The sequence below is a fragment of the Heterodontus francisci genome, chromosome 14 (genome assembly GCF_036365525.1).
Source record: "Heterodontus francisci isolate sHetFra1 chromosome 14, sHetFra1.hap1, whole genome shotgun sequence".
Taxonomy (NCBI): domain Eukaryota; kingdom Metazoa; phylum Chordata; class Chondrichthyes; order Heterodontiformes; family Heterodontidae; genus Heterodontus; species Heterodontus francisci.
In genome coordinates, this window is record NC_090384.1 from 55,198,100 (window position 1) to 55,224,116 (window position 26,017).

General features: G+C 42.5%; 1 protein-coding gene across 3 annotated transcripts in view; it reads right to left on the bottom strand.

Moving 5' to 3' along the window:
• Positions 1 to 26,017, bottom strand: part of LOC137377047 (uncharacterized) — a 53,458-nt gene that overhangs the window by 7,703 nt on the left and 19,738 nt on the right. Inside the window, exons 7-11 of one of the 3 annotated variants that reach the window (XM_068046241.1) lie at positions 25,647 to 25,958; positions 12,798 to 13,124; positions 7,099 to 7,410; positions 3,487 to 3,794; positions 874 to 901 (exon numbers count right to left, since the gene is read on the bottom strand). In XM_068046241.1, coding sequence (XP_067902342.1) covers positions 3,487 to 3,794; positions 7,099 to 7,410; positions 12,798 to 13,124; positions 25,647 to 25,958 — 1,259 coding nt within the window. In that variant the 3' untranslated portion in view covers positions 874 to 901. Of the gene's footprint in view, positions 1 to 86; positions 902 to 3,486; positions 3,795 to 7,098; positions 7,411 to 12,797; positions 13,125 to 25,646; positions 25,959 to 26,017 lie in introns of those variants that run through there. The other 2 variants (XM_068046240.1, XM_068046242.1) reach the window with 2 other exon arrangements.

The window sequence follows — 26,017 nt, forward strand, 5'->3', positions numbered from 1 at the left end:
AAAGGGGAAGAACAAGGGAAAGAATAAGAAAGAAAAACTCATGACACAAAGAAATAAACTAAACGATACATGAAACAAAGAACAGATTCTAAACGGACCTCGAGTTTATAAAATTACTGAAACAGACAGGATCGGATGAGCAGGGGGGAGGTGTGACTTTCTGATAACAAATTGGTGCTCAGCAGATGTGTCTGTGTCGATTGTTAATTGGAACTTTGTTGTCAATGTGTACCTGTAGCCCCTCGGATAGGCTGACCTGATGACCACCGAGGGGCCCGTTTGCTTTTAATTACTTTACCATGATTATGTTAAATGTGGTGCAGGTATGTACGAGTCTTGATAGGCTCTTTAAATCACTCTGTATAATTTGATTGGTACATGAAAATAATGTTGGACAAGAAATCCTATAAACATAGAAGACCATTGTGTTTCAGTGAGCTTGCACGTGTCAACTTGATTCGTGTAAGCTCCCCTGGATGCTTGAATAAAACGGTGTTCAAAGAAACTTGAGTCTTGAATCTTGACTGGCAATTATGTACGCGAAGGAGGAGAACCAACTCTCGCGTATAGCGAAAACTGGGGGAGGTACTTGAACTCCCAGACTACAGCAGAGTGTTTGAGCTTCCGCAGGTACCAGGGGATAACAAATTGGGGAGGGTGTTTGAACTCCCCTAAGAGCAGAAAGAGAACGAGGGAAGGTATTTAAACTCCCCAGGGAGGGTGCTTGAACCCCCCTGTAACAGCTTGCAATTTTAAGTTTTAATGTTCATGTGGCGAAATAATGTCTTGGCAGGTGGGGTTTGCCTGACACCATACTTAATTATGCACATCTCAACAGCAAGTGCAAGTAGTCCTTTTCGTTACAGAGAATACCTTTCGGTTAGATGTTTGTGTAGATAATCTGGAAAAATAAAATTGTTGTGGGTTATTATTTTACATATACGTAACAAAAAAGGCAGCAGAGAGAAAAAAAAAACATTGGACAACTTTTGAACTTTCGTGTATAGCAAAAAAAGGATTCAATGTTGCGGTAATCAAAATGAAAATAAAGTAAAATTATGGGAGGCATGAGACTGTTCACAGAATCCAGAAGTATGGATTATAATGAAGTAATGATGTCATGTATTCCAAACATTTTTTTCTTGTTCCCTATTCCCTTATCTACTGCTTGTTGTTGGATATATCTCCAACAAAAGCAAAGTAGCGTACAGACTATGATAGCTATGTGTTTAAAAAATTTAATATTTCAGAAAATTAATCACCATCGTATTTCTATTCCTACTGTTTACCAAGCCCCACCAGTTCCTGACAGTACACTGCTTCAGTTACAATAATTGCAGCATTGGCAGCCATATAAATATAGAGTTAAAATACAGATCAGCTATGATGAAATTGAATGGTGGTCAGGCTCAAGGGTTGAATGGCCTTTCTCTTGTTCCTATCAGTGCAACTAAGAAACAAGATTTAAATCCACATTTCTAGGAGCAGGAGTCTTTCCCTGGTTCAAGTTTCATTTGTTTACAAGTATCTAAAAATTAAGTATCTACCATCAGTACAATTTTCTTCATTCTCTGAACCCAAGTCAACTCTTGATGCCGATATATTAGCCCAGACAAAGAAACTGTGCAACTTTGAATTGGGGGCAATTCTATTTGTAATCATCCTCATCTAGTAGGTGGGGGAAAATAAATCACAGGTGCATACTACCAGTAAGACATTACAGAAAAAAAGAAATGCTTGGGTTGCAGCTCAGTGCACAACCTTCATACATGAAGGAAAGCAAAAATCCATCTATGAAACTGTGTTAATTTACAAGAGGTGCAAAGTCTCCAATTTCTGGATAATGAGCCATATATGTAGATTAAATGAATAGTTAAGAACTGGGCCATATTTTTTGGATAATTTAAGCTGGATACAATGCTTAAACTTGAAAGTAAAAGCCTCGCCTTAGCTATCCAACTGCTGTAGTTTACATTTATTCTGAATTTTTTTTAGGGAATGTGTTGGAGAGGTGCCAGCATATGCATTCCTACATGGAGTTCTTAGTTGTGTCAACACATCTCAGGTTTGTATTTTGTTGGACATGTAAAACATCTTACCACCTGTCATTTCCCATGTAATGTCGCAGTCAAAACTGATTTAAAGACTTATATTTATTAGCACCTTTCACGACCACTGGACATCCCAAAGCGCTTTACAGCCAATGAAGTACTTTGAAGTGCAGTTACGGTTGTAATATAGGAAACATAACTATCTGAGCACAACAAACTCACATAAACTGTTAAGTGATAATGACCATTTAATCTGTTTTTTGTGATGTTGATTCAGAAATAAATTTAGTTCAGGCCACCAAGGATACTCTTCTTTGAAGCTGCGCCATGGGATCTTTTACGTCCACTTGAGGGGGCAGTCAGGACCTTTATTTAACTTCTCATCTGAAAGGTGGCATCTCTGACAGTGCAGCACTCTCTCAATACTGCACTAGAATGTCAGCCTTGAATGTTGTGCTCAAGTCCTGGGGTGGGACTGACTCAGAGGCGGAAGTGCCAACAACTGAGCCATGTTTGGCACAGTACTGAATGATGAGGCAGGCATTAGTTACTAAAGAACAAAAGCTGTATTGCAAGAGTTGATGGTCCAGCAGCTGTAGATATGCAGCAGCACCAACTTATATGAATAGACTATGCCCTGGAGTATTACAAATGTTCTCTTTCACTAATTCAGAATGCTTGACAAGAACCCACTGGGGAGAACAAGACTTTAGCATATTTTTATTAAAAACTAAAACTATACCTAAAGAGTGAGGAACTATACATCCTAGAAATAAATCTTATTTAATTGAACTATTATTAAGTCACATTCTAAGATTTTGAGAATTTAGGGAGTCCATTTGAAAATATTTGAGGATTTCCACTGTTACAGGGAATACATAATTTACACCAAAATGTGATCACTAACACCATTTTTTTTTAAAGGCTTTGTTATCCTCCTCAGATTGTGCGCTTCCTATAGCAACCTAGTGTTACATCATTTGAGTTAAGCTCCAGAAGTATGTGAATTCAGGTGATGATTCACCCTCAAAACTATTTCATTTCCAGTGAGAGACACCTGGCTTTCATGCTGCTACCCAATATCAGCAGCTTATTGGCAGTGGAATTAAACCAATTTTCCATAGAGCAGGGGCTGTACTCAAACTGTAATTTTTAATGTATTTAATGCTATTCCACATAAATCAAAAAATTACCTGCTACATCTGTTAGTTATATTATACTTCGGAATAGAGGAGATTTGTAGGTTGGATGAAGACCACAATAACAAAATCTTGTGTTTACCTAGTGCTTTTAGACTAGAGAATGTCCCAATGAGCTTCTAAGGTAAATGCACGGAGTACTGTTCTGCACTTTTTGTAGTTGGATTTATTATACTCAGGTTTTTAAAAATAATTAAAAGAAAATTATTAAGGGGCACTGAAATTACAGAACATACCTAAACCTTCACAGTGTACGTCTTCTCCACAATATCATTGGTTTTTGTGTGTCGAACTTCACAAGTGTATTCTGCTGAGCCTGCAGCAATGATGATAGGTAGTTTTGTAACTGTAGAGTAAAGTCCCTTGGCATCAATTTTGGGCGTTTCTATGCTTTGTTTATCTTTCTGTTCCGTCCATCCCTTGCTCCAAATAACATGCATGTCCGCTGGACAAAAATGTTCAATGATGCAAGTAAGAGTAGCTTTTTCACCCTTTTTGGGATGAGCAGGGTCACACTTGATTTCTGATACTTTGGGAGGCACAGCTGTGAAAATGCAGGAACAAAATGAAATTCTCAAAAATATGAACTCCAATCAGACTCCTAAAACAAGAATTTTTGAATGGGTTCAAGAGTTCAAAAGCTTTTCAGTAACTGCTCAAGTTGAATATTTGAAATTCTAAAAAATGGTATAACCTGTTTATACTAAGTAATTTCCTCTGAACAAATGCCACAAGTGCTTCTTTCTTCAACTAACAGCCTGTATTTTGCTGTATTACTAACAGCGAGGCTGTCGGTACTTGCCATTATTACTGGGTAAAACTCAGCAATTTCTGGCATCCGCACATGTCCAGTTAAACAGCGAAATGAGGAAGATGCTGTTAGTGATATCTTACCCCTCCGCAGGCTACACTGTTGTAGTCTCTTCCAATGGAATGTACACAGAAATCACTGTCATGGCATAAATTTGAGCTAATTACCCATTATTCTCACTTTGAAAATGGATGAAAAAGTTGGCTTGTTCTATCAGGAGTAACAGAATTTTTAACGGCAGAGTGTGGTAATCATTGCTGAACAACCTCTTTGACCCTGAAAAAATAATTTGACACGTGGACTCTCATTCCCTAAGAAAATTAATGTTGCAGATTTTTTTTTTAATGTATAAAGTTTTCTTGTTTTGCTCTTCTATGTACTTTTAATCCCGTGTTTCTGTCCCAATCTTTATTTTGCTTCTTGTGCAATGATTTAAATGTGGATTATATTTCCTTTTTTTGCTGGATCTGGTGCTGGGAGACTGAAGTGGGCCAGGTGGACCAAGTATGGAGGAATGCTTGGGTATGGGCAATTATATCATAGGGTTTAGATTAACAATGGAGAAGAGCAAGGAACAATCTGAAGTAGAATGTCTAAACTGTAAGAGGGCTAAATTCAATGGGATGAAAGGGGATCGTGCCAGGGTAAAATTGAACCAAAGATTGGCAGGAAAAATTGGAATAGAACAATGGGTTATCTTTGAGGATATGTTTCAGGTACCGCTAGATATTTTCCAACAAGGGCAAAAGGTAAGGAAATCAAAGCCAGGGCTCCTTGGATGATGAGGGAAATAGAGAATATAGTGAAACAAAAAAAGGTGGTATATGATACATGTCAGGTGCATTTTTCAAGCGAGAACCAGGCCAAATACACTAAGTTGAGAGAGGAAAATACAACTGGCAAAGAGAGAATACGAGAGCAGAATGGCTGTTAACATAAAAGGGAACCCAAAAATCTTCGACTGGCATGTAAATAGTAAGTGGGGCAGGGCCTATTAAGGATAAAGAGGATGATATATGCCTAGAGGCGCAAAGCAAGTCTATACTTTATATTGGTGTTTACTATGGAAGACTATGCTGACAAAATATTAGTAAAATCAGAGATTATAGAGGTAATGGATGAGGTGAAAATTGATAGGCAGGATGCACTAGAAAGGTTGGCGATGTTTCAAGTAGATAAGTCACCTGGTCTGGATGTCTTGCATCCCTTGCCATAATCTTCCAATCTTCCCCAGAAACGGCAGGAGGTGGTCCAGAGGATTGGAGGGTGATAAATGTGACACGCTTATTCAAGAAACGATGCAAGGACATTCCTAGTAACTACAGGCCTGTCAGTTTAACATCTGTGGTGGGTAAGGTTTTAGAAACAATAATCAGAGGAAAGAAATCAACTGGCACTTGGAGAGCTTTGAGTTAATTAGGGAGAGCCAGCATGGATTTGTAAAAGGCAGATTGTGTTTGACTAATCTAATTGATTTTTTTGATGTAGTAACAGAGAAGGTTGATGAAGGGAATGCAATGGATGTTGTCTATATGGATTTTTAAAAAGCCTTTGATGAAGTACTACATAAAAACACTAGTTACCAAAATTGAAGCTGATGGAATAGGAGGCTCGGTCTTGATTTGGGAAAAAAATAGCTTAAGGACACAAAACAGCCAGTTGTGGTAAATGGTTATTTTTCAGACTGGAGGACGGTAGACAACAGTATTCTCTAAGGTTCAGTGCTAGGACTACTGCTTTTTTGCTATATATAAATGGCTTGGATAGTGGAATACAGAGTACATTTCAAAATTTGCCAATGATACCAAACTTACAGGTGTGGCATATAGTGAGGATGATAGCAATCAACTGCAACAGGACACAGGTAGGCTAGCAGAAAGGGCAGACAATTGGCAGATGGAATTTAATACAGAGAAATGTGAGGCGATAAGGACAGGCAATAGAGACTAAATGGTACAGTTCTAAAGAGAGTGTATAAGGACAGAGAGACCAGCGGGGTATTCATGTGCAAAAGATGTTTAAAGGTGGCAGCATATATTGAGAGAATAGTGAGCAAAGCATATGGGATCTGGGCTTTCATAAATAAGGGTATTGAGTACAAAGGCAGGGAGGTCATGCTGAACATTTATAAAGCTCTGGTTCAGCCACAACTAGCGTACTGCATCCAGTTCTGGTCAACACACTTTAGGAAGGATGTGAGGGCCCTTGAGTGGGCGCAGAAGCGAATTACTAGAATGGTTCCAGGGATGAGGGATTTTAGCTACAAGGTTAGGTTGGAGAAGCTGGGGTTATTTTCCTTGGAGCAAAGGCGATTGAGGAAAGATTTAATAGGTGTACAAAATTCTGACAGGTTTGGATAGGGTACACAAGAAAAAGCTATTCCCATTAACTGAAGGTACTAGGACTAGGGGACACAGACTGAAGGTTTTGGGCAGGAGATGAAGGGGTATGTGAGGAAGAGCTTTTTTTTTTAAAAAACGCAGCGAGTGATTATGACCTGGAACTCGCTACCTACGAGGATGGTGAAAGCAGAGACAATAAATGATTTCAGAAAGGAAATTGGATGGCCACTTGAGGGAAATAAACTCTCAAGGCTGCAGGGATCAAGCCACTGAATGGGATTGGTTTGCTCTGCAGAGAGCTACTATGGACTCGATGGGCCAAATGGCCTCTTTCTGTGCTGTTATGATTACTTCCTTCTTTGGTGTGTGTGTGTGTGTGTGTGTATATATCAGGAAAGAATCTTCATTGGTTGAAGAGCCTCCCTGCTACTTGGCCTGCTCAGATTCCACCGATCCCCTGCAGAAGGTGCCCATTTCAAATGCCATTGGATGAGAGGAAATCTCTGCTGACAAACCTGCTAGAAGTCTGTGAGCAACTTTATAAGGTGAATGGCAAAAACTGTTCCTTCGCCAATCTCAGCAAAATATGGGCCATTATCTCCAGTGCTGTACTATGCATATATTTTAAATGGAATTTGTCAGTTAAACCTGCCTTTTAAAACATATTTAAACAGCAGTGCATGAGATACACCTACCTTTGAGAGGCAGCTGAATATGTCTTTTGAATACATCACATTTGTAATTGTCTTTATACTGAAAGATTAACTCTCTTTCAAAGTCTTCTGCAGTCACTAAAAAATTCAGACAACTGTCTATCCAGTAAGTGTTTCCATGGGCAAGCACAGGCTGTGAATTTGTCACTCCATCTTTAATGTGCTCAGATGCTTTATACCAGTCAACTGCAATATCTGTATGGGAAATTCCACACACTGAATAGGACACAGATAAATGTTTGCCGTACAAAGGGTTCTCTGGTTCCATTTTGAAATCTGAAAATATGGGTGAGCCTATAAACATATAGAAAACGATGCAGTTAATAAATGCAAAAGGCCAAATTAAGCCACATCCTATCTGTCAGGAATTTTATTCATTCATTCTTTGGATATGCGCATCACTGGTAAGACCATTTGTTCCCCACCTCTACTCACCCTCTAGAAGGTGATAAACTGCAGCATGCCCAATCGACCCTGCAAAGTCCTCCTCATTGACATCTAGGGAGTTGTGCCAAAATTGGGAGAGCTGTCCCAGACTAGTCAAGCAACAGCCTGACAGTCATACTCACCAAATCATGCTTTACAGTCAGCTTCCCAGACTCTTCCATCACCATCCCTGGGTATGTCCTGTCTCACTGTCAGGATAGACCCACCAGAGGTTGGTATGCAGAGAGGAGGGAGTGACCCTGGGAGACCTCAACATTGATTGCAGACCCCATGAATGTCACATTGCATCCGGTCAAACACAGGCAAGGAAACCTCCTTTTGATTACATCTACAGCCCTCCCTCAGCTGATGTATCAGTGTTCTTCCATGTTGAACACCTCTTGGAAGAAGCACAAAGGGTAGCAAGGGCACAAAATGTTCTCTGGGCAAGGGGCTTAAATGTACATCACCAAAGAGTGGCTCGGTAATAAAGGTCGGCTACCTGACCCGAACCCGACGGGACAGGTTCAGGTTGGGTCGCACCTCCGGGTCCGGCATTCGGGATCAGGTCAAGCCAGGTTGAACACGCTCTGTCACCACCTCCGGTAAGTGGCTCCAATGTTAATGTACTTTTTGGACTTGAAAGGTAGTTTTGTTATTTATTTTAAGCTTGTGCAGATAAGCAACAAGATGAAAAATGGAAGGTAGGTTAACTGATGATCGGGTCAGGCGAGGGAAAAAAATGATAGGGCTAGGGCTCGGGGTCCGATGTGGTTCTGTCGGGCTCAGGTCGGGTTTCATTTACAGACCCGAGCCGGGCTTTACTCGGTAACACCTCAACTGACCAAGCTACCTGAAGGACATATCTGCCAGACTGGGCCTGTGGCAGGTTTTGAAAGAATCAAGAGGAAAAAAAAGTTACTTGACCGAGTTCTCACCAGTCTACCCATCCTCAGTGTTGTGTGGCACTACCATGGTGGTAAATGGGATAGACTCAAGACAGATATAGCAGCTCAAAACTGGGTATCCATGAGGTGATTTGCGCCATCAATAGCAGCAGAATTATATTCAACCACAATCCTCAGGGTAGTGTCCTAGTCCCAACTATCTTCAGCCGCTTCATCGATGACCTTCCTTCAATCATAAGGTCAGAAGTGGGGATGTACGCCGATGATTGCACAATGTTCAGCACCATTCATGACTCCTCAAATACTGAAGCAGTCCTTGTAGAAATGCAGCAAGACCTGGACAATATCCAGGCTTGGGCTGATAAGTGGCAAGTAACATTTGTGCCACACAAGTACCACACAATGAACAACTCCAACAAGAGAGAATCTAACCATCTCCCCATGACATTCAATGGCATTACCATCGCTGAATCCCCCACTATCAACATCCTAGGGGCTACCATTGACCAGAAACTGAACTGGAGTAGCCATATAAATACTGTGGCTACAAGAGCAGGTCAGAGGCTAGGAATCCTGCGCCAAGTAACTCACCTCCTGACTCCCCAATGCCTGTCCACCATTTACAAGGCACAAGTCAGGAGTGTGATGGAATACTCTCCACTTGCCTGGATGGGTGCAGCTCCAACAACATTCAAGAAGCTGGACACCATCCAGGACAAAGCAGCCCACTTGATTGGCACACCGTCCGACGCACAGTGGCAGCAGTGCGTACCATCTACAAGATGCACTGCAGCAATGCACCAAGGCTCCTTAGACAGCACCTTCCAAACCCGCGACCTCTATCACCTCGAAGGACAAGAGTAGCAGATGCATGGGACCATCACCACCTGCAAGTTCCCAACCAAGTCACACACCAACCTGAATTGGAACTATATCGCCGTTCCTTCACTGTCGCTGGGTCAAAATCCTGGAACTCCCTTCCTAACAGCACTGTGAGTGTACCTACCCCACATGGACTGCAGCAGTTCAAGAAGGCAGCTCACCACCACCTTCTCAAGGGCAATTAGGGATGGGCAATAAATGCTGGCCTAGCCAGTGAAGCCCACATCCCATGAATGAATTAAAAAAAATATATATAAATCTATAACCTAATGGCCCAGCATATCACCCTATCATTATAATCAAGCCAAGGAACTAACACTGGTTCAATGAGGAGTGTAGGACAGCATGCCAGAAGCAGCATCAGGAATATCTAAAAATGAGGTGCAAACCTAGTAAAGCTACAGAACAGGACTATATGCGTGCTGAAACAGCGAAAGTAGCATGCTATAGACTGAGCCAAGCAATTCCACAACCAACAGACCAGGTCAAAACTCTGCAGTCCTGCTACTGGAGTCTTGAATTGTGGTGGACAATGAAACAACTAACCAAAGGAGGCTCCAAAAACATTCCTGTCCTCAATGATGGGGGAGCCCAGAATGTCAGTGCAAAAGACAAAGCTGAAGCATTTGCAACCATCTTTAGCTAGAAATACCGAGTGGATGATCCACCTCGGCTTCCTCCTAAAGTTCTCAACATCATAGATGCCAATCTTCAGCCAATTCGATTCACTCCATGTGATATCAAGAAACGGCTGAAGGTATTGGATACAGCAAGGACTAAGGGACCTTGACAACACCTGTGCTCCCAAAATAGCCATGCCCTTAGCCAAGCAGTTCGAACACAGCTACAACACTGGCATCTACCCGATAATGAGGAAAATGGCCCACAAAAAGCTGGACAAATCCAATCCAGCCTTTTATCGCCCCATCAGTCTACTCTAAGTCATCAACAAAGTGACGGAAGGTGTTGTCGACAGTACTAAATCAGCAACAACCTGCTCACCGATGCTCAGTTTGGGTTCTGCCACAGCCATTTAGCTCTAGACTTCATAAGAGTTTGTCCAAAGATGGGCAAAAGAGCAGAATTCCAGAGGTGAGGGAGAGTGACAGCAACTGACATCAAGGCAGCACTTGACTGAGTATGGCATGAAGGAGCCCTAGTAAAAATGAAGTCAATGGGAATCAGGGGAAAACTCTCCACTGGTTGGAGTCATACCTAACACAAAGGAAGATAGTTGTGGTTGCTGGAGGGCAATCATCTCAGTCTCAGAACATCACTGTAAGAATTCCTCAGGGTAGTGTCTTGGGCATAACCATCTTCAGCTGCTTCATCAATGACATTCCCTCCAACATAAGGTCAGAAGTGGGGGTGTTTGCTGATATTTGCACAATGTTCAGCACCATTCGCAACTCCTCAGATACTGAAACAGTCCATGACTGCAGGCATCAGCATCTGAACATTCAGGCTTGGGCTGATAAGTGGCAAAGAACATTCAAGCCATACAAGCACCAGGTAATGACCATCTTCAACAAGTGAGAATCTAATCATATCCCCTTGAGATTCACTGGCATTACCAACGCTGAATCCCCCACCATTAACATCCTGGGGGTCATCATTGACCAGAAACTTAACTGGACCAGCACATAAATACTGTGGCTACAAGAGCAGATCAGAGGCTGGGAATTCTGGGGTGAATAGCTCACTGCCTGACACCCCAAATTCTACCCACCATCTACAAAGCACAAGTCAGGAGAGTGATGGAATACTCTCCACTTGCCTGGCTCCAATAACACACAAGTTCAACACTATCCAAGCCCAGCCCACGTGATCAGGACTCCATCCACCACCTTAAACATTCACTCCTTTCACCACCTGCACACAGTGACAGCAGTGTATGCCATTTACAAGGTGCACTGCAGCAACTCACCAAGGCTCCTTAGACAGCACCTTTAAAACCCACAACCTCTACCTTCTAGAGACACAAGGGCAGCAGACACATAGGAGCATCAGTACCTGCAGGTTCTACTCCAAGTACCCACCATCCTGGCGTGGAAGTATATCGGCGTACCTACACTATATGGATTGCACTGGTTCAAGGCGGTTGCTTACCACCACCTTCTTGAGGTCAATTAGTGATGGGCAATAAATGCTGGTACTCCCATAGTATTGTTAGGTAGGGAATTCCAAAGTTTTTGACTCAGCTATAATGAAGAAACGGTATTGTATGTCCAATTCAGGATGATGAGTGACAGAGGGGAATTTGGTGGGGATGATGTTCCCGTGCAACTGCTGTCCTTGTCCTTCTAGGTGGCAGAGATGGAAATGGCAGAGGTAGTGTTGTTGAAGCCTTGGCAACTTGCTGCAGTGCTTACTGTACATAGTACAGACTGCAGCCACAGTATGCCACATGGTGGAGGGAGTGGATGCGTATGCTGGATTGGGAGCTGATCAAGTAGCCTGCCTTTTCCTGGTTAGTGCTGAGATTCTTCAGTGTTGCTGTAGCTCCATCCATCCAGACATGTGAAAAGTATTCAACTGCACTCCAGACTTGTGCTTTGTAGGTGGTGGAGAGACTCTGGCAAGCCAGAGGAGCCTCTGACCTGCTCCATGACTTTATGTTTAGTTTAGTTTAGAGATACAGCACTGAAACAGGCCCTTCGGCCCACCGAGTCTGCACCAACCATCAACCACCCATTTATACTAATCCTACACTAATTCCATATTCCTATCACATCCCCACCTGTCCCTATATTTCCCTACCACCTACCTATACTAGGGGCAATTTATAATGGTCAATTAACCTATCAACCTGCAAGTCTTTTGGCATGTGGGAGGAAACCGGAGCACCCGGAGGAAACCCACGCAGACACAGGGAGAACTTGCAAACTCCACACAGGCAGTACCCAGAATTGAACCCGGGTCGCTGGAGCTGTGAGGCTGCGGTGCTAACTACTGCGCCACTGTGCCGTCCCGCTGGTCCAGTTGAGTTTCTGGTCATTAGCGGCTCCCAAGATATTGATGATGGGGATTAAATGATGGTAATGCCTTTGAACGTCAAGAGGATGTGATTAGATTTCCCCTTCATTTTCAAAAGTTAAATATATCAATATCCAGTAAGCACACTTTTCATTGTTGTAGCCGTTTTCCCCACCCTCCACAAGCCAAGATGAAGCAGAAAATGGTTGTCATTGTCAAATTGTTGAACGATTAGGATTATTTCTCAACAATGCTAATTAAGCAGCAAATACCAGTGGTAAATTGAGCTATCCTTATTCAGAACAAAGAAAAGGGAAAGAAATATATTATTGCACAATTAAGATGTTTCAGCACTTCAAATGCATTCCAATTAACCTCTCACAGGGCAAGCACAGATCCTGAAATCAATTCAGGATAGCCTCTTGATTATGATCTTTAAACAGTTGCCAGCAGAACTCATTTCATCTTCAGCAGAAAATTTTAACCCACCTTTAAGAAATAGCTGGAAACATTGTTTAAAAGGTTTGGTTGAAGATTTGGAATGACAAACTTCAACTCTATACTCAGCTTGATGATCATCAGTACTTGGAGTCAAAGTTACTGTGGTGACTTTGTTGTGCAGACCATTTTCACAGAATGATTCTTCCATAACGTTTTCATACTTTGCAGCCTCGCTCATTCTCACTTCATTTCTGAACCATTCAACTTGAATATCCTCTGGATAGAAGTCTCTTATATTACAGGTTAAAATCAATTCCTTCCCTTGTTCAGGGGTGGCAGGATTGCAGGTAATTTCAGACACATTAGGGAAAGATACTGAAATAAAAGGGAAACATTAAGAAAAGTTGAAATATATCTTTCCAAATTTTATTTCAGATATCAGTACCAAAAAATCTGTGTAACAGGTTATTGTGAATTTACCCAATGCTTGTAAGTTATTAGAAAGCATCAAATAAGTGGATTAACATTCATCCCTATTATATACTTTCACAAACGCAAACAAGCCGTAGTATTTTAAACGATCATTCTCAAGGCTAGAACTTACAATAAAAAAACTCCACAGAAAATAGTTACTTAGTCCTTTCCAACTAACAATTACATTTTAAGCACCAGAACAGCTCAGCTTGTAAAGGTACAATGTCATAGAGCCACAGTCATTTACAGTACAGAAGGAGGCCATTCAGCTCATCAAATCCATGCCGGCTCTCCACAGATGAATCCAGTCATCCCACTCCCCCACTCGATCCCCATAGCCTTGCAATTTGTTTCCTTCAAGTGTCCATCTGCTTCCACTACCCCTGTGGGCAGTGAGTTCCAGGTCATTACCACACACTACATAAAAAAAGTTCTTCCTCACATTCCTCCTGCATCTCTTGCCCAAAACCTTCAATCTGTCTCCCCTAGTTGTTGTACTTTCAGTTAATGGAAAGAGCTTTCCTTGTCTAACTTATGTTAACTTGTCTAACTTGCCTGTCATAATCTTGTACACCTCTATCAAATCTCCCCTCAATCTCCTTTGAACTAGGGAGAACCACCCCAGCTTCTCCAACTTGACCTTGTAACTAAAATCCCCCATCCCTGGAACCATTCTGGTAAATCTCCTCCGCACACTCTCAAGGATCCTCCCAAGTTAAAGTATGGTGACCAGAACTGGACGTTATGCTCTATTTGGGGCCTAACCTGAGCTTTCTAGAGGTTCAGCATAACGTCCCTGCTTTGTACTGTATGCCTTTATTTATTCATCAAAAGTTTTCCTAAAATCCATATAGACACTGCATTTCCTTCATCTCGGTTAATCATCAAAAAAAATTCAATTGGTAAAGCATGATCTGCCTTTTACAAATCTGTGCTGGCTATCTTTAATTAATTCAAAACTCTCCAAGTGCCTGTTGATTTTTCCCTGATTGTTTCTAAAACCTTATCCACCACTGATGTTAAATTAACTGGCCTGTAGACACTGGGACCGTCCTTACACCCTTTCTTGAATAAGGGTGTTGCATTTGCCACTCTCCAATCCTCTGTCACCTTCCCTATTATCTCGGGAAGACTGTAAGATTATAGCAATCCCTTCAGCTATCTCCACCCCCACTTCTTTTAGCAACCTGAAATGCAAGCCACCCAGACCAGGTGATGTATCTACCCTAAGCATAGCCAACCTTTCCAGTACCTCCTCACTCTCAAATTTTTTACTCTATCCATTGCCTCTACTCTCTCCATTTCTACCGATATTTTGTCAGATTCCTCTTCCTTAATAAACATAGAAAAATAGGAGTAGGCCCTTCGAGCTGCTCCGCCATTCAATACGATCATGGCTGATCATCCAAACTCAGTAACCTGTTCCCACTTTCTCCCCCTATCCCTTGATCTCATTAGCCCCAAGTACTATATTAGAATTAGAACATTACAGCGCAGTACAGGCCCTTCGGCCCTCGATGTTGCGCCGACCTGTGAAACCATCTGACCTACACTATTCCATTTTCATCCATATGTCTATTCAATGACCACTTAAATGCCCTTAAAGTTGGCGAGTCTACTACTGTTGCAGGCAGGGCGTTCCACGCCCCTACTACTCTCTGAGTAAAGAAACTACCTCTGACATCTGTCCTATATCTATCACCCCTCAACTTAAAGCTATGTCCCCTCGTGTTTGCCATCACCATCCGAGGAAAAAGACTCTCACTATCCACCCTATCTAACCCTCTGATTATCTTATATGTCTCTATTAAGTCACCTCTCCTCCTCCTTCTCTCCAACGAAAACAACCTCAGGTCCCTCAGCCTTTCCTCGTAAGACCTTCCCTCCATACCAGGCAACATCCTAGTAAATCTCCTCTGCACCCTTTCCATAGCTTCCACATCCTTCCTATAATGCGGTGACCAGAACTGCACGCAATACTCCAGGTGCGGTCTCAAGAGTATATCTAACTCTTTCTTGAATACATTTGATTTTTTGGCCTCAACTGCTTTCTGTGGTAGAGAATTCCACAGGTTCACCACTCTCTGGGTGAAGAAATCTCTCATCTCAGTCCTAAATGGCTTACCCCTTATCGTCAGACTGTGACCCCTGGTCCTGGACTCCCTCACCGTCAGGAACATCCTTCCTGCATCGAGTCTGTCCAGTCTTGTTAGAATTTTGTACGTTTCTATGAGATCCTCTCTCATTCTTCTGAACTCTAGCGAATACAAGCCTAATCGACCCAATTTCTCTTCATACATCAGTCCTGCCATCCCAGGAACCTTCACTGCACTCCCTCCACAGCAAGAACATCCGTCGTCAGATAAGGAGACCAAAACTGCACACAATACTCTAGATGTGGTCTCACCAAGGCCTTGTATAATTGCAGCAAGATATCCTTGCTCCTGTACTCTAATCCTCTCGCTATGAAGGCCAACATACCACTTGCCTTCTTAACTGCCTGTTGCACCTGCATGCTTACTTTCAGCGACTGGACACAAGGACACCCAGGTCTCGCTGCACCTCCCCCTTTCCCAATCTATCAGATAATAATCTGTCTCTGTTTTTGCCACCATAGTGGATAACCTCACATTTATCCACATTATGCTGCATCTGCCATATATTTGCCCACTCACTCAACCTATCCATATCACACTGGAGCTTCTCTGCATCCTCCTCACAGCTCACACTCCCACTCAGCTTGGTGTTGTCTACAAACTGGGATATATTACATTTAATTCCTTCATCTATATCATTAGTATATATTGTGAATAGCTGGGGTCCTAGCACTGATCCCTGTGGTACCCCACTAGCCACTGCCTACCACTCGGAAAAAGACCCATTTATTCCTACTCTTTGTTTTCTGTCTGCCAACCAGTTCTCTATCCATGTCAGTAACTTACCCCCAATCCCATGTGCTTTAATTTTGCACGCTAATCTCTCATATGGGACCTTATCGAAAACCTATTGAAAGTCCAAATACACCACATCCACTGGTTCTCCCTTATCTATTCTACTAGTTACATCCTCAAAAAATTCCAGTAGATTTGCCAAGCATGATTTCCCTTTCGTAAATCCATGTTGACTTTGTCCGATCCTGTCATTGTTTTCCAAATGCTCTGCTATTACATCTTTTATAATGGACTCTAGCATTTTCCCCACTACTGATGTCAGGCTAACTGGTTTATAATTCCCTGTTTACTCTCGATCTCATTTTTTAAATAGTGGGGTTACATTAGCTATCCTCCAATCCATTGGAACTGTACCAGAGTCTACAGAATTTTGAAAAATGACCAGCAATGCATCTATTATTTCTAGGGCCACTTCCTTAAGTACTCTGGGATGTAGATTATCAGGCCCTGGGGATTTATCAGCCTTCAATCCCATCAATTTCCCTAACACCATTTCCCCACTAATACTGATTTCATACAGTTCCTCCTTCTCACTAGACCCTATGTTCCCCAACATTTCTGGGAGGTAATTTGTGTCCTCCTTTGTGAAGACAGAACCAAAGTATGTATTTAATTGGTCTGCCATTTCTTTGTTCCCCATTATAAATTCCCCCGTTTCTGACTCTAAGGGACCCATGTTTGTCTTCACTAATCTTTTTCTCTTCACATATCTGTAGAAGCTTTTACAGTCAGTTTTTATGTTCTCTGTAAGCTTACTCTCATACTTTATTTTTCCCTTCTTAATCAATCCCTTTGTCCTCCTTTACTGAATTCTAAACTGCTCCCAATCCTCAGGTTTGCTGCTTGTTCTGGCCATTTTATATTTCTCCTCCTTAGATCTAATACTATCCCTAATTTCTTTTGTAAGCCACAGTTGAGCCACCCTTTCCATTTTTTTTTTGCGCCAGACAGGAATGAACAATTGTTGTAATTCATTCATGAGCTCTGTTTGGGGGTCTATATATAACCCCCACCAACGTTTTCTGCCCCTTGGTGTTTCTTAGCTCCACCCATACAGATTCTCTGAGCAAATATCCTTCCTCACTACTGTACTGATTTCCTCACTGATACAAAGTGCTCATTAAGTATTCTAGCCTTGCCCTATGCCTCTAAGCATATATTACCCTTTTTGTCCCTAATAGACCCCACTTCACCTTACTATTTACATGTCGATAGAAGATTTTTAGGTTCCCTTTTATGTTGACTGCCATTCTGTTCGCATATTCTCTCTTTGCCAGTCTTATTTTCTTCTTCACCTCCCCTCTCAACTTATTGTATTTGGCCTGGTTCTCACTTGAAGAATCAACCTGGCATGCATCATACACCCTTTTTTTTGTTTCATTATAACTCTACCTCCATCATTCAAGGAGCCCTGTTTTTGGTTCCCCTACCTTTTGCCCTTGTTGGAACATACCTAGCCTGTACCCGAAGTATCTCCCTTAAAGATAACTCATTGTTCTATTATAGTTTTGCCTATCAGCGTTTGATTCCATTTTATTCTGGATACATCCCTTCTGATTGCATTAATGTCCTTCAGGGAAGGAAATCCGCTGTCCTCACCTGGACATGCATCTCCAGATCCATAGCGAAGCTGTTGACTTTTAACTGCCCTCTGAAACGGCCTAGCAAGCCACTCAGTTGTATCAAATCACTACAGAAAAGTTGAAAAGGAATAACACCAGACGGATCATCTGGCATCGACTTGGGCACCAGAAATTACAATGGCACACGCAATCCTGCAATCCTTACTAATATCTGGGAGCCGGTGCCAAAATTGGGGGAGCTATCCCACAGACTGGTCAAGCAACAGTCATACTCACAGAATCATACCTTGCAGCCAATGTCCCGGACACCGGGATCACCATCACAATCCCTAGATATGTCCTGTCCCACTGGCAGGACAGATCCAACAGAAACGGTGGCACAGTGGCATACAGATGGGAGGGAGCTGCAAGGAAACCTCCTACTGGTTACTACCTACTGCCCTCCTTCAGCTGATGAATCAGTACTCCTCCATGTCGAACACTGCATGGAGGAAGCACTGAGGGTGGCAAGGTCACAGAATGTACTCTGGGTGAGGGACTTCAATGTCATCGCCAAGAGTGGCTTGATAGCACCACTACTGACTGAGCTAGCCAAGTCCCGAAGGACATATCTGCCAGACTGGGCCCACGGCAGGTGGTGAGGGAACCAACAAGAGGGAAAAACCTACCAGATCTGGTCCTCATCAATATACCCGATGCATACATCTGTCCACGACAGTAGTTGTAAGAGTGCCCACCACACATTCCTTGAGAAGACGGAGTCCTGTCTTCCCACTGAACATACCCTCCATCATGTTGTGTGGCACTACCACAGTGCTAAATAGGCTAGATTCAGAGCAGATCTAGTAGCTCAAAACTGAGCATCAATGAGGCGTTGTGGGCCATCAGCAGCAGCAGGATTTGACATTTCAGAAGGAGTGGAAGCTAGGAAAAGGTATGGGGTAACTCTGTTAATTAAGGGTGATATTAACACAGTAAAGAGAGATGCTCTCAGTTCAAAGTATCAAGATATAGAATCAGTTTGTGTCGAGATAAGAAATTGCAAAGGAATGAAGTCACTTGTGGGAGTAGTTTAAAAGGCCCCCTAATCGTAGCTACACTGTAGAACAGAGTATACACGAAGAAATAATGGGGGCTTTTAAGAAAGGTACTGAAATAATCAGAGGTGATTTTAATCTACATAAAGAATCAGATTGGCAAAGACCGCCTGGAAGATGAGTTCATAGAGTGCATTCCCAACAATTTCTTACAGCAGTACATTTTAGTGCCAACCAGGGAGCAGGCCATTCTAGACCTGGTAATGTGCAATGAGACAGGATTAATGAATGACCTCATAGTAAAGGAGCCTCTAGGCAATACGAATCATAACATGATAGAATTTCACCTTCAGTTTGAGGGTGAGAAGTGTGGATCTAAGACTAGCGTTTCAAACTTAAATAAAGGCAACTGCAAGAATATGAAGACTTAGTCAGCCAAAGTGAACTGGCAAATCAAATGATAAGGATAGGACAGTAGAGAAGCAGTAGCAGACATTAAAGGAGATATTTCATAACTTTCAAAGATATATTCCAGTGAGAAAGAAAGACTGTAGAAGGATGCGCCATCCGTGGCTAACTAAGGAAGTTAATACAGTATCAAATTAAAAGAAAAAGCGTACAGATCTGTGAAGAATAGTGGTAGATTAGAAGACTGGACAGATTTTAAAAACCAGCAAAGAGTGACTAAAAAGGGAGAAATTAGAGTATGACAGAAAGCTAGCCAGAAATATAAAAACAGATAGTAAGAGCTTCTATAAATATTTAAAAAGGAAAAGAGTAACTCAATTGAGCATTGGTCCTCTAGAGAGAGTGTTTGGGGAATTAATAATGGGTAACAAGGAAGTGGCGGAAGCATTGAACAGGTATTTTGTGTCAGTCTTCACTGCAGAAGACAAAAAATCCCAAATTTACTTGAAAAACAAGAGGTAAAAGGGAAAGAAGAACTTAATCACAATCACAAGGGAAAAGGTACAGAGAAAACTATTAGAACTAAAGGCAGATAGGTCCCCAGGACCTGATGACCTACATCCTACAGTCTTAAAAGAGGCAACAGAGATAGTGGATGCATTAGTTGTGATCTTCCAAAATTCCCTAGATTCTGAAAAGGTCCCAGCAGATTGGAAAATAGCTAATGTAACACCTCTATTCAAGAAAGGAGGGAGACAGAAAGCAGGAAACGATAGGCCAGTTAGCCTAACATGTCATAGGCAAAATGCTAGAATCCATCATTAAGGACATTTAGAAATTCATAATGCAATCAGGCAGAGTCAACATGGTTTTTGTGAAAGGGAAATCGTGTTTGACAATTTATTAGAGTTCTTTGAGGAAGAAGCTTGAGAAGCTCGACACCATCCAGGACAAATCAGTCCACTTGCTTGGCACCCCATCCACAAACATTCATTCCCTCCACCACCAACATACAGTGGCAGCTGTCTGTACCATCTACAGGATGCACAACAGCAACGCACCAAGGCTCCTTCGACAGCACCTTTCAAACCCATGACCTCTATCACCGAGAAGGTCAAGTGCAGCAGATGCGTGGGAACACCACCACCTACAAGTTCCCCTCCAAGCCACACACCATCCTGATTTGGAACTGTATCTCCATTCCTTCACTAACATTGGGTCAAAATCCCGGAACTCCCTTCCTAACAACACTGTAGATGTACCTACCCTACATGGACTGCAGCGGTTCAAGAAGGCAGCTCACCAACACCTTCTCAAGGGCAATTAGGGATGGGCAATAAATGCTACCCACAAATAAACAACCCACAAATGAATATAAACAAGTAACAAGCAACGTGGATAAAGGGGAACCTGTAGATGTGGTGTACTTGGATTTCCAAAATGCATTCGATAAGGTGCCATATCAAAGGTTACTGCACAAAATAAAGAGTTCATGGTGGAGGGGGCAATAGATTAGCAAGGATAGAGGATTGGTTAGCTAACTGGAAGCAGAGACTAGGGGAAAATGGGTCATTTTCCAGTTGGCAGGATGTGACTAGTGGAGTGCCACAAGGATCAGCGCTGGGGCCTCAACTACTTACAATCTACATCAGTGACTTGGATGACGGGGTTGGATGTATGGTAGCTACATTTGAAAATGACACAATGATAGATAGGAAGGTAAGTTGTCAAGAGGACATAAAGGGTGGAATTTTACACTGGCGGTGGAGGTCTCAATGTCAGGAAAATCGACACCAAGATACCCGTGTAGCTTCTTCTCCGGAAGGCCTGCTGAATTACGTGCCAATCAAGCACTTAACTGGGTAGCAGCAGGCCTTCCACAGAATTTAGAACCCTGTTGTTGGAAGTTCCAGCCTTGCAGAGCTGCCGGCCAAATCAGAGGCCAGCGCCTGCAGCACCACTGGGTGGCGGTCGCACAGGAGGGGTGAGTGGGGTCGGCAACAAGGGCAAGTGGATGGCCCTCAGCGGGCCCCCCTCTTCTCGATGCCAGGTTCCTCATTTAGGCACTAACTGCCTTTCAACGAGGCATCCCCTCCACCACCCCACCCCGCCCATCGGAGCCGGGTAGCAGCCCACACAGTTTTTCATGCATGCTTCCCATGCGACGATAGGGCAGGAAGAGGCCCTTAAATGGGCGTTAACTACTGAGTTAGATAGATTCTTGATAGACAAGGGAATCAAGTGTTATGGGGGACAAACAGGAAAATGAAGTTGAGGCTACATTCAGATCAGCCATGATCTTATCAAATGGCGGAGCAGGCTCAAGGAGCTGAATGGCCTACACCTGCTCCTAATTTGTATGTTCATAATTGTATTCAACCACAACCTGTAACCTCATGGCCTGGCATATCCTCACTCTATCATTACCATCAAGCTATGGGATCAACCCTGGTTCAAAGAAGAGTGCAGGAAGGCATACCTAAAAATGAGGCGTTAACCTGGTGAAGCTACAACACAGGACTACTTGCAACCCAAACAACAGAAGCAGCCTGCAACAGACTGAGCTAAGCAATCCCACAACCAACAGATCAGATCAAACCTGTACAGTTCTAGTTATGAATGGTGGCAACAACTGAACAACTGACAGGAGGAGGCTCCACCTATATCCTCATCCTCAATGATGGGAGCAGCCCAGCACATCAGTGCAAAAGACAAGGCTGAAGCATTTGGAACCATCTTCAGGCAGAAGTGCCAAGTGGGTGATCCATCTCGGCCTCCTCCTGAGGTCTCCAGCATCACAGACATCAATCTTCAGCCAATTCGAATCATTTAATGAGATATCAAGAAATGGCTCAAGGCACTGGATACTGCAAAGGCTATGGGAACTGACAACATCCCGGCAATAGCACTGAAAGCTTGTGCTCCAGAACTAGTTGCACCCCGAGCCAAGCTGCCCCAGTACAGCTACAATACTGGCATCCACCCAACAATGTGGGACATTGCCCAGGTATGTCCTATTCACAAAAAGCAGAACAAATCCAATCTTGCCAATTACCACCCCATCAACCTCCTGTTGATCATCAGCAAAGTGATAGAAGGTGTCATTGATAGTAGCACGTCAAGCAGCACATACTCACCAATTATCAGCTCACTGATGCGCAGTTTGGGTTTTGCCAAGGCCACCTGGCTCCTGACCTCATTACAGCCTTGGTCCAAACATGGACAAAGGAGCTGAATTCAAGAGGGAAGGTGAGAGTGATTACTCTCAACATTAAGGCAACATTTAACAGAGTATGGCATCAAGGAGACCTGGCAAAATTGAAGTCAATGGGAATGGGGGAAAATCTCTTGACTGGTTGGAGTCATACCCAGCACAAAGGAAGATGGTTGTGGTTGCTGAAAGCTAATCATCTCAGTCCCAGGTCATCAGTGCCTGAGCTCCTCAGGGTAATGTCCTAGACACAACCATCTTCATCTGCTTCATCAATGACCTTCCCTCTATAAGGTCAGAAATGGGGACGTTTGCTGATGATTGCACAATGTTCAGTACCATTTGCAACTCTTCAGATACTGAAGCAGTTCAGATACTGAAGCAGTCCGTGACTACATGCAGCAAGACCTGGACAACATTCTGGCTTGGGCTGATAAGTGGCAAATAACATTCACGCCACACAAGTGCCAGGCAATGACCATCTCCAACAAGAGAGCATCTAACCATCTCTGTTTGACATTTAATGGCAATACCAACATCCTGGGAGTTATCAATGACCAGAAACTGAACTGGACCAGCCACATAAATGCCATGACTACAAGAGCAGGAAATTCTGAGGCCTCCTGAGTCCCCAAAGTCTGTCCACCATCTACAAGGCACAAGTCAAGAGTGTGATGGAATACTCTCCACTTGCCTAGATGAGTGCAGCTTTAACAACACTCAACAAGCTCGACACCATCCAGGACAAAGCAAACCGCTTGACTGGCACTCATCCACCAACTTAAACATTCATTCCCTCCAGCACCTACGCACAGCGGCAGCAGTGTGTACTATCTACAAGAACTGCAACAACTCACCAAGGATCCTCCGACAGCACCTTTGAAACCCACCTACCACCTAGGACGACAATGGCAACGGATGCATGGGAACACCAGTAGCTGCAAGTTCCCCTCCAAGCCACACAGTATCATGACTTGGAACTATATTGCTGTTCCTTCACTGTCACTGGATCAAAATCCTGGAACTGCTTTCCCAACAGCACTGTGGGAGTGCCTGCACTAGATGAACTACAGAGGTTCAAGAAGGTGGTTCACCACCACCTTTTCAAGGGTAATTAGGGATGGGCAATAAATGCTGGACTTGTCAGCGATGCCCACATCCCATGAAGGAATAAATTAAAACTGAAATTCAGCCCACTTCCAATCTAGCTGTTCTATCTTATACCATTCCTTGCTTATGATACAGTGATTCCCTACAGACACTTGGTCCAGTCGGCCTACCTAATTTCCCAGCACCAGATCAGCAATACCTGCTTTCTCCATGAGCCGAGAACACACTGATCAAGGAAGTTCTCCTGAACACAATGCAGAAATTCCTCTCCCTCTACTCTAAAATTATTCCAATCGATATTTAGGTAATATAGTCCCCCAATATCACCGCTCTGTTGTTCTTGCACATGATTTTCCTGTAGATTTGCCTCTCTCTCGGTCCCTATTTGGAGACTTACAGAATACGCCTAGTAGCATGATCATACCCTTTTTGCTTCTCACTTCTAACCAAATGGATTCTGTCCTTGCCCTCTCAAGGAAATCCTGTCTTTACAAAACCATAAATGACTTCCCCTCCCCACCCGCCCCCCCAAATCAGTACTAGGCCCCACTTCCCTTTTTACCTTCTCCATCTTTACTGAAGACTTTATATCCTTGTTTATTAAGCACCCAATCCTCACCATTTTTAAGCCAAGTTTCTGTAATTGCCACTACATCATATTCCCTTACTGCTATTTCTGCTTGTAGCTCACCAACCTTATTCACTACGATTTGTTCTATTTACATACATGCATTATAATTCTGTCTTTGCATTCCTCAATGCCCTTCTCAGTTTGCTCCTATCTATATATGGAACTACTTCCTTCTCTAGTACTGTCCAACACTCTCATTATGCACATTGTTCCTCTTTTCTATTTCTAATGCTGGTGTCCATCCCCTGCCAATTTAGTTTAAACTCTTCCCAACCACACTAGTGAACCTTCTCACGAGGACACTGATCCCAGTCCTGCTGAGTTGCAACCCATCCCTTTTGAATAGAGGCCTTCTGCCCCAGTACTGGTCCCAACTCCCCAAGAATCTGAAGCCCTCTCTCCTGCACCACGCATTGATCCTCCCTATCTTCCTATTTCTACCCTCACTAGGGCATGTGCCTGGGAGTAATCCAGAGAGCATCACCTTTGAGGTCCTACTCTTTAGCATCCTCCCTAGCTCCTGCAAACCTGACCATAGAACCGCAATACTTGCCATTGCTACGTCGTTGGTAATGTAGTAAATTACAGAGATGTGGAAAATCCAAGCTTCAACGCCAATACATGCTGACATCAGGATTTTGAAACATCATCTGGCATTGCATGACACTAACCAGCATTGCACTTGCAAGCTTTCAAAATCGGAGTATTTTGTGCTTTTATCTAATTTCAAACTATGGAAACATGCAGAGTGAAATAATTTTACTGCTGACACACATAAATCTACCATTCCATGGCAAAGAAACAATTTGCTTTCTTGTAATGCACTTCATATAAAATTTACAAATCAAGAACTTAAGGCTTCATCAGGCACTATTTCCCAAACATCACTGTTTGCATTTGAGAAATAAGGTGTTTTAATGTCCCATATGATTTCACCAAATCAGACCCATTCTGAATATGCCTAGTAATAATGTAACCCAACTTCTTCCACCCAATTGTGTCCCCTTCCCTCCAGCTGCATTATTCTAAGTATAGCTCTTCAATGTTTAAAATTTATGAACACTCGTATGTGGTCTGAGAACATAATGTCTCATCAATGCTCCACTAATACTAAAACTTAATTTTATGATTACAGTGAGCTGATTTTACCATGGTCAGAGTAATATGGCTACCAGTATAATGTGGATCTCAGCTAGAATCTTCTCCGAATAACTACTTCTAGTAGTGTAACTTTCTTACAAACCTGTTAAGGGTACATTTATTAAGTTCACCTAACTATCTTTAGCATTAGAATACATTTAAAATCCAGTAATACTGTTTTGCACACCAGAAATAGCTGACTGCTAAACTCAAGCGTCGTGGTGAAAGGTGGGAAATGATCACATACATTGGAGCAAATATAGTTTATGAAATTAGAACACAATATAGTTTAATTATAAACAAAAAATTCCACATTTTCTACATTGCAGAAATGTTTTAAGAATATACGTACCTAAATTCTCAGGAATATATTCTGCAAACCTTGGATACACAAGACTCTCATGATGAACCTGGCATTTATATCTACTCTGTAGGTCTGATAATGCTGGAATAATTGTACATGAACTGGTAAGTTCATACAACTCATTATCAGGATTTTGAACTATTTCAGATGTTTCAGCATCCTTAATAATGTCTTGATTTTTCAACCATTGGACAGTAATATTTTGAGGATAAAATGAATGCACTTTGCAGTTCAGAGTCAACTCTTTTCCAATTACAGGGTTCACTGGTTCACTGAAGATGGCATTAAGAGAAGGAAAAGCTATAAAATAAGAAACAGTAGATTATTACATACATACATACATATATATATCCTTCATA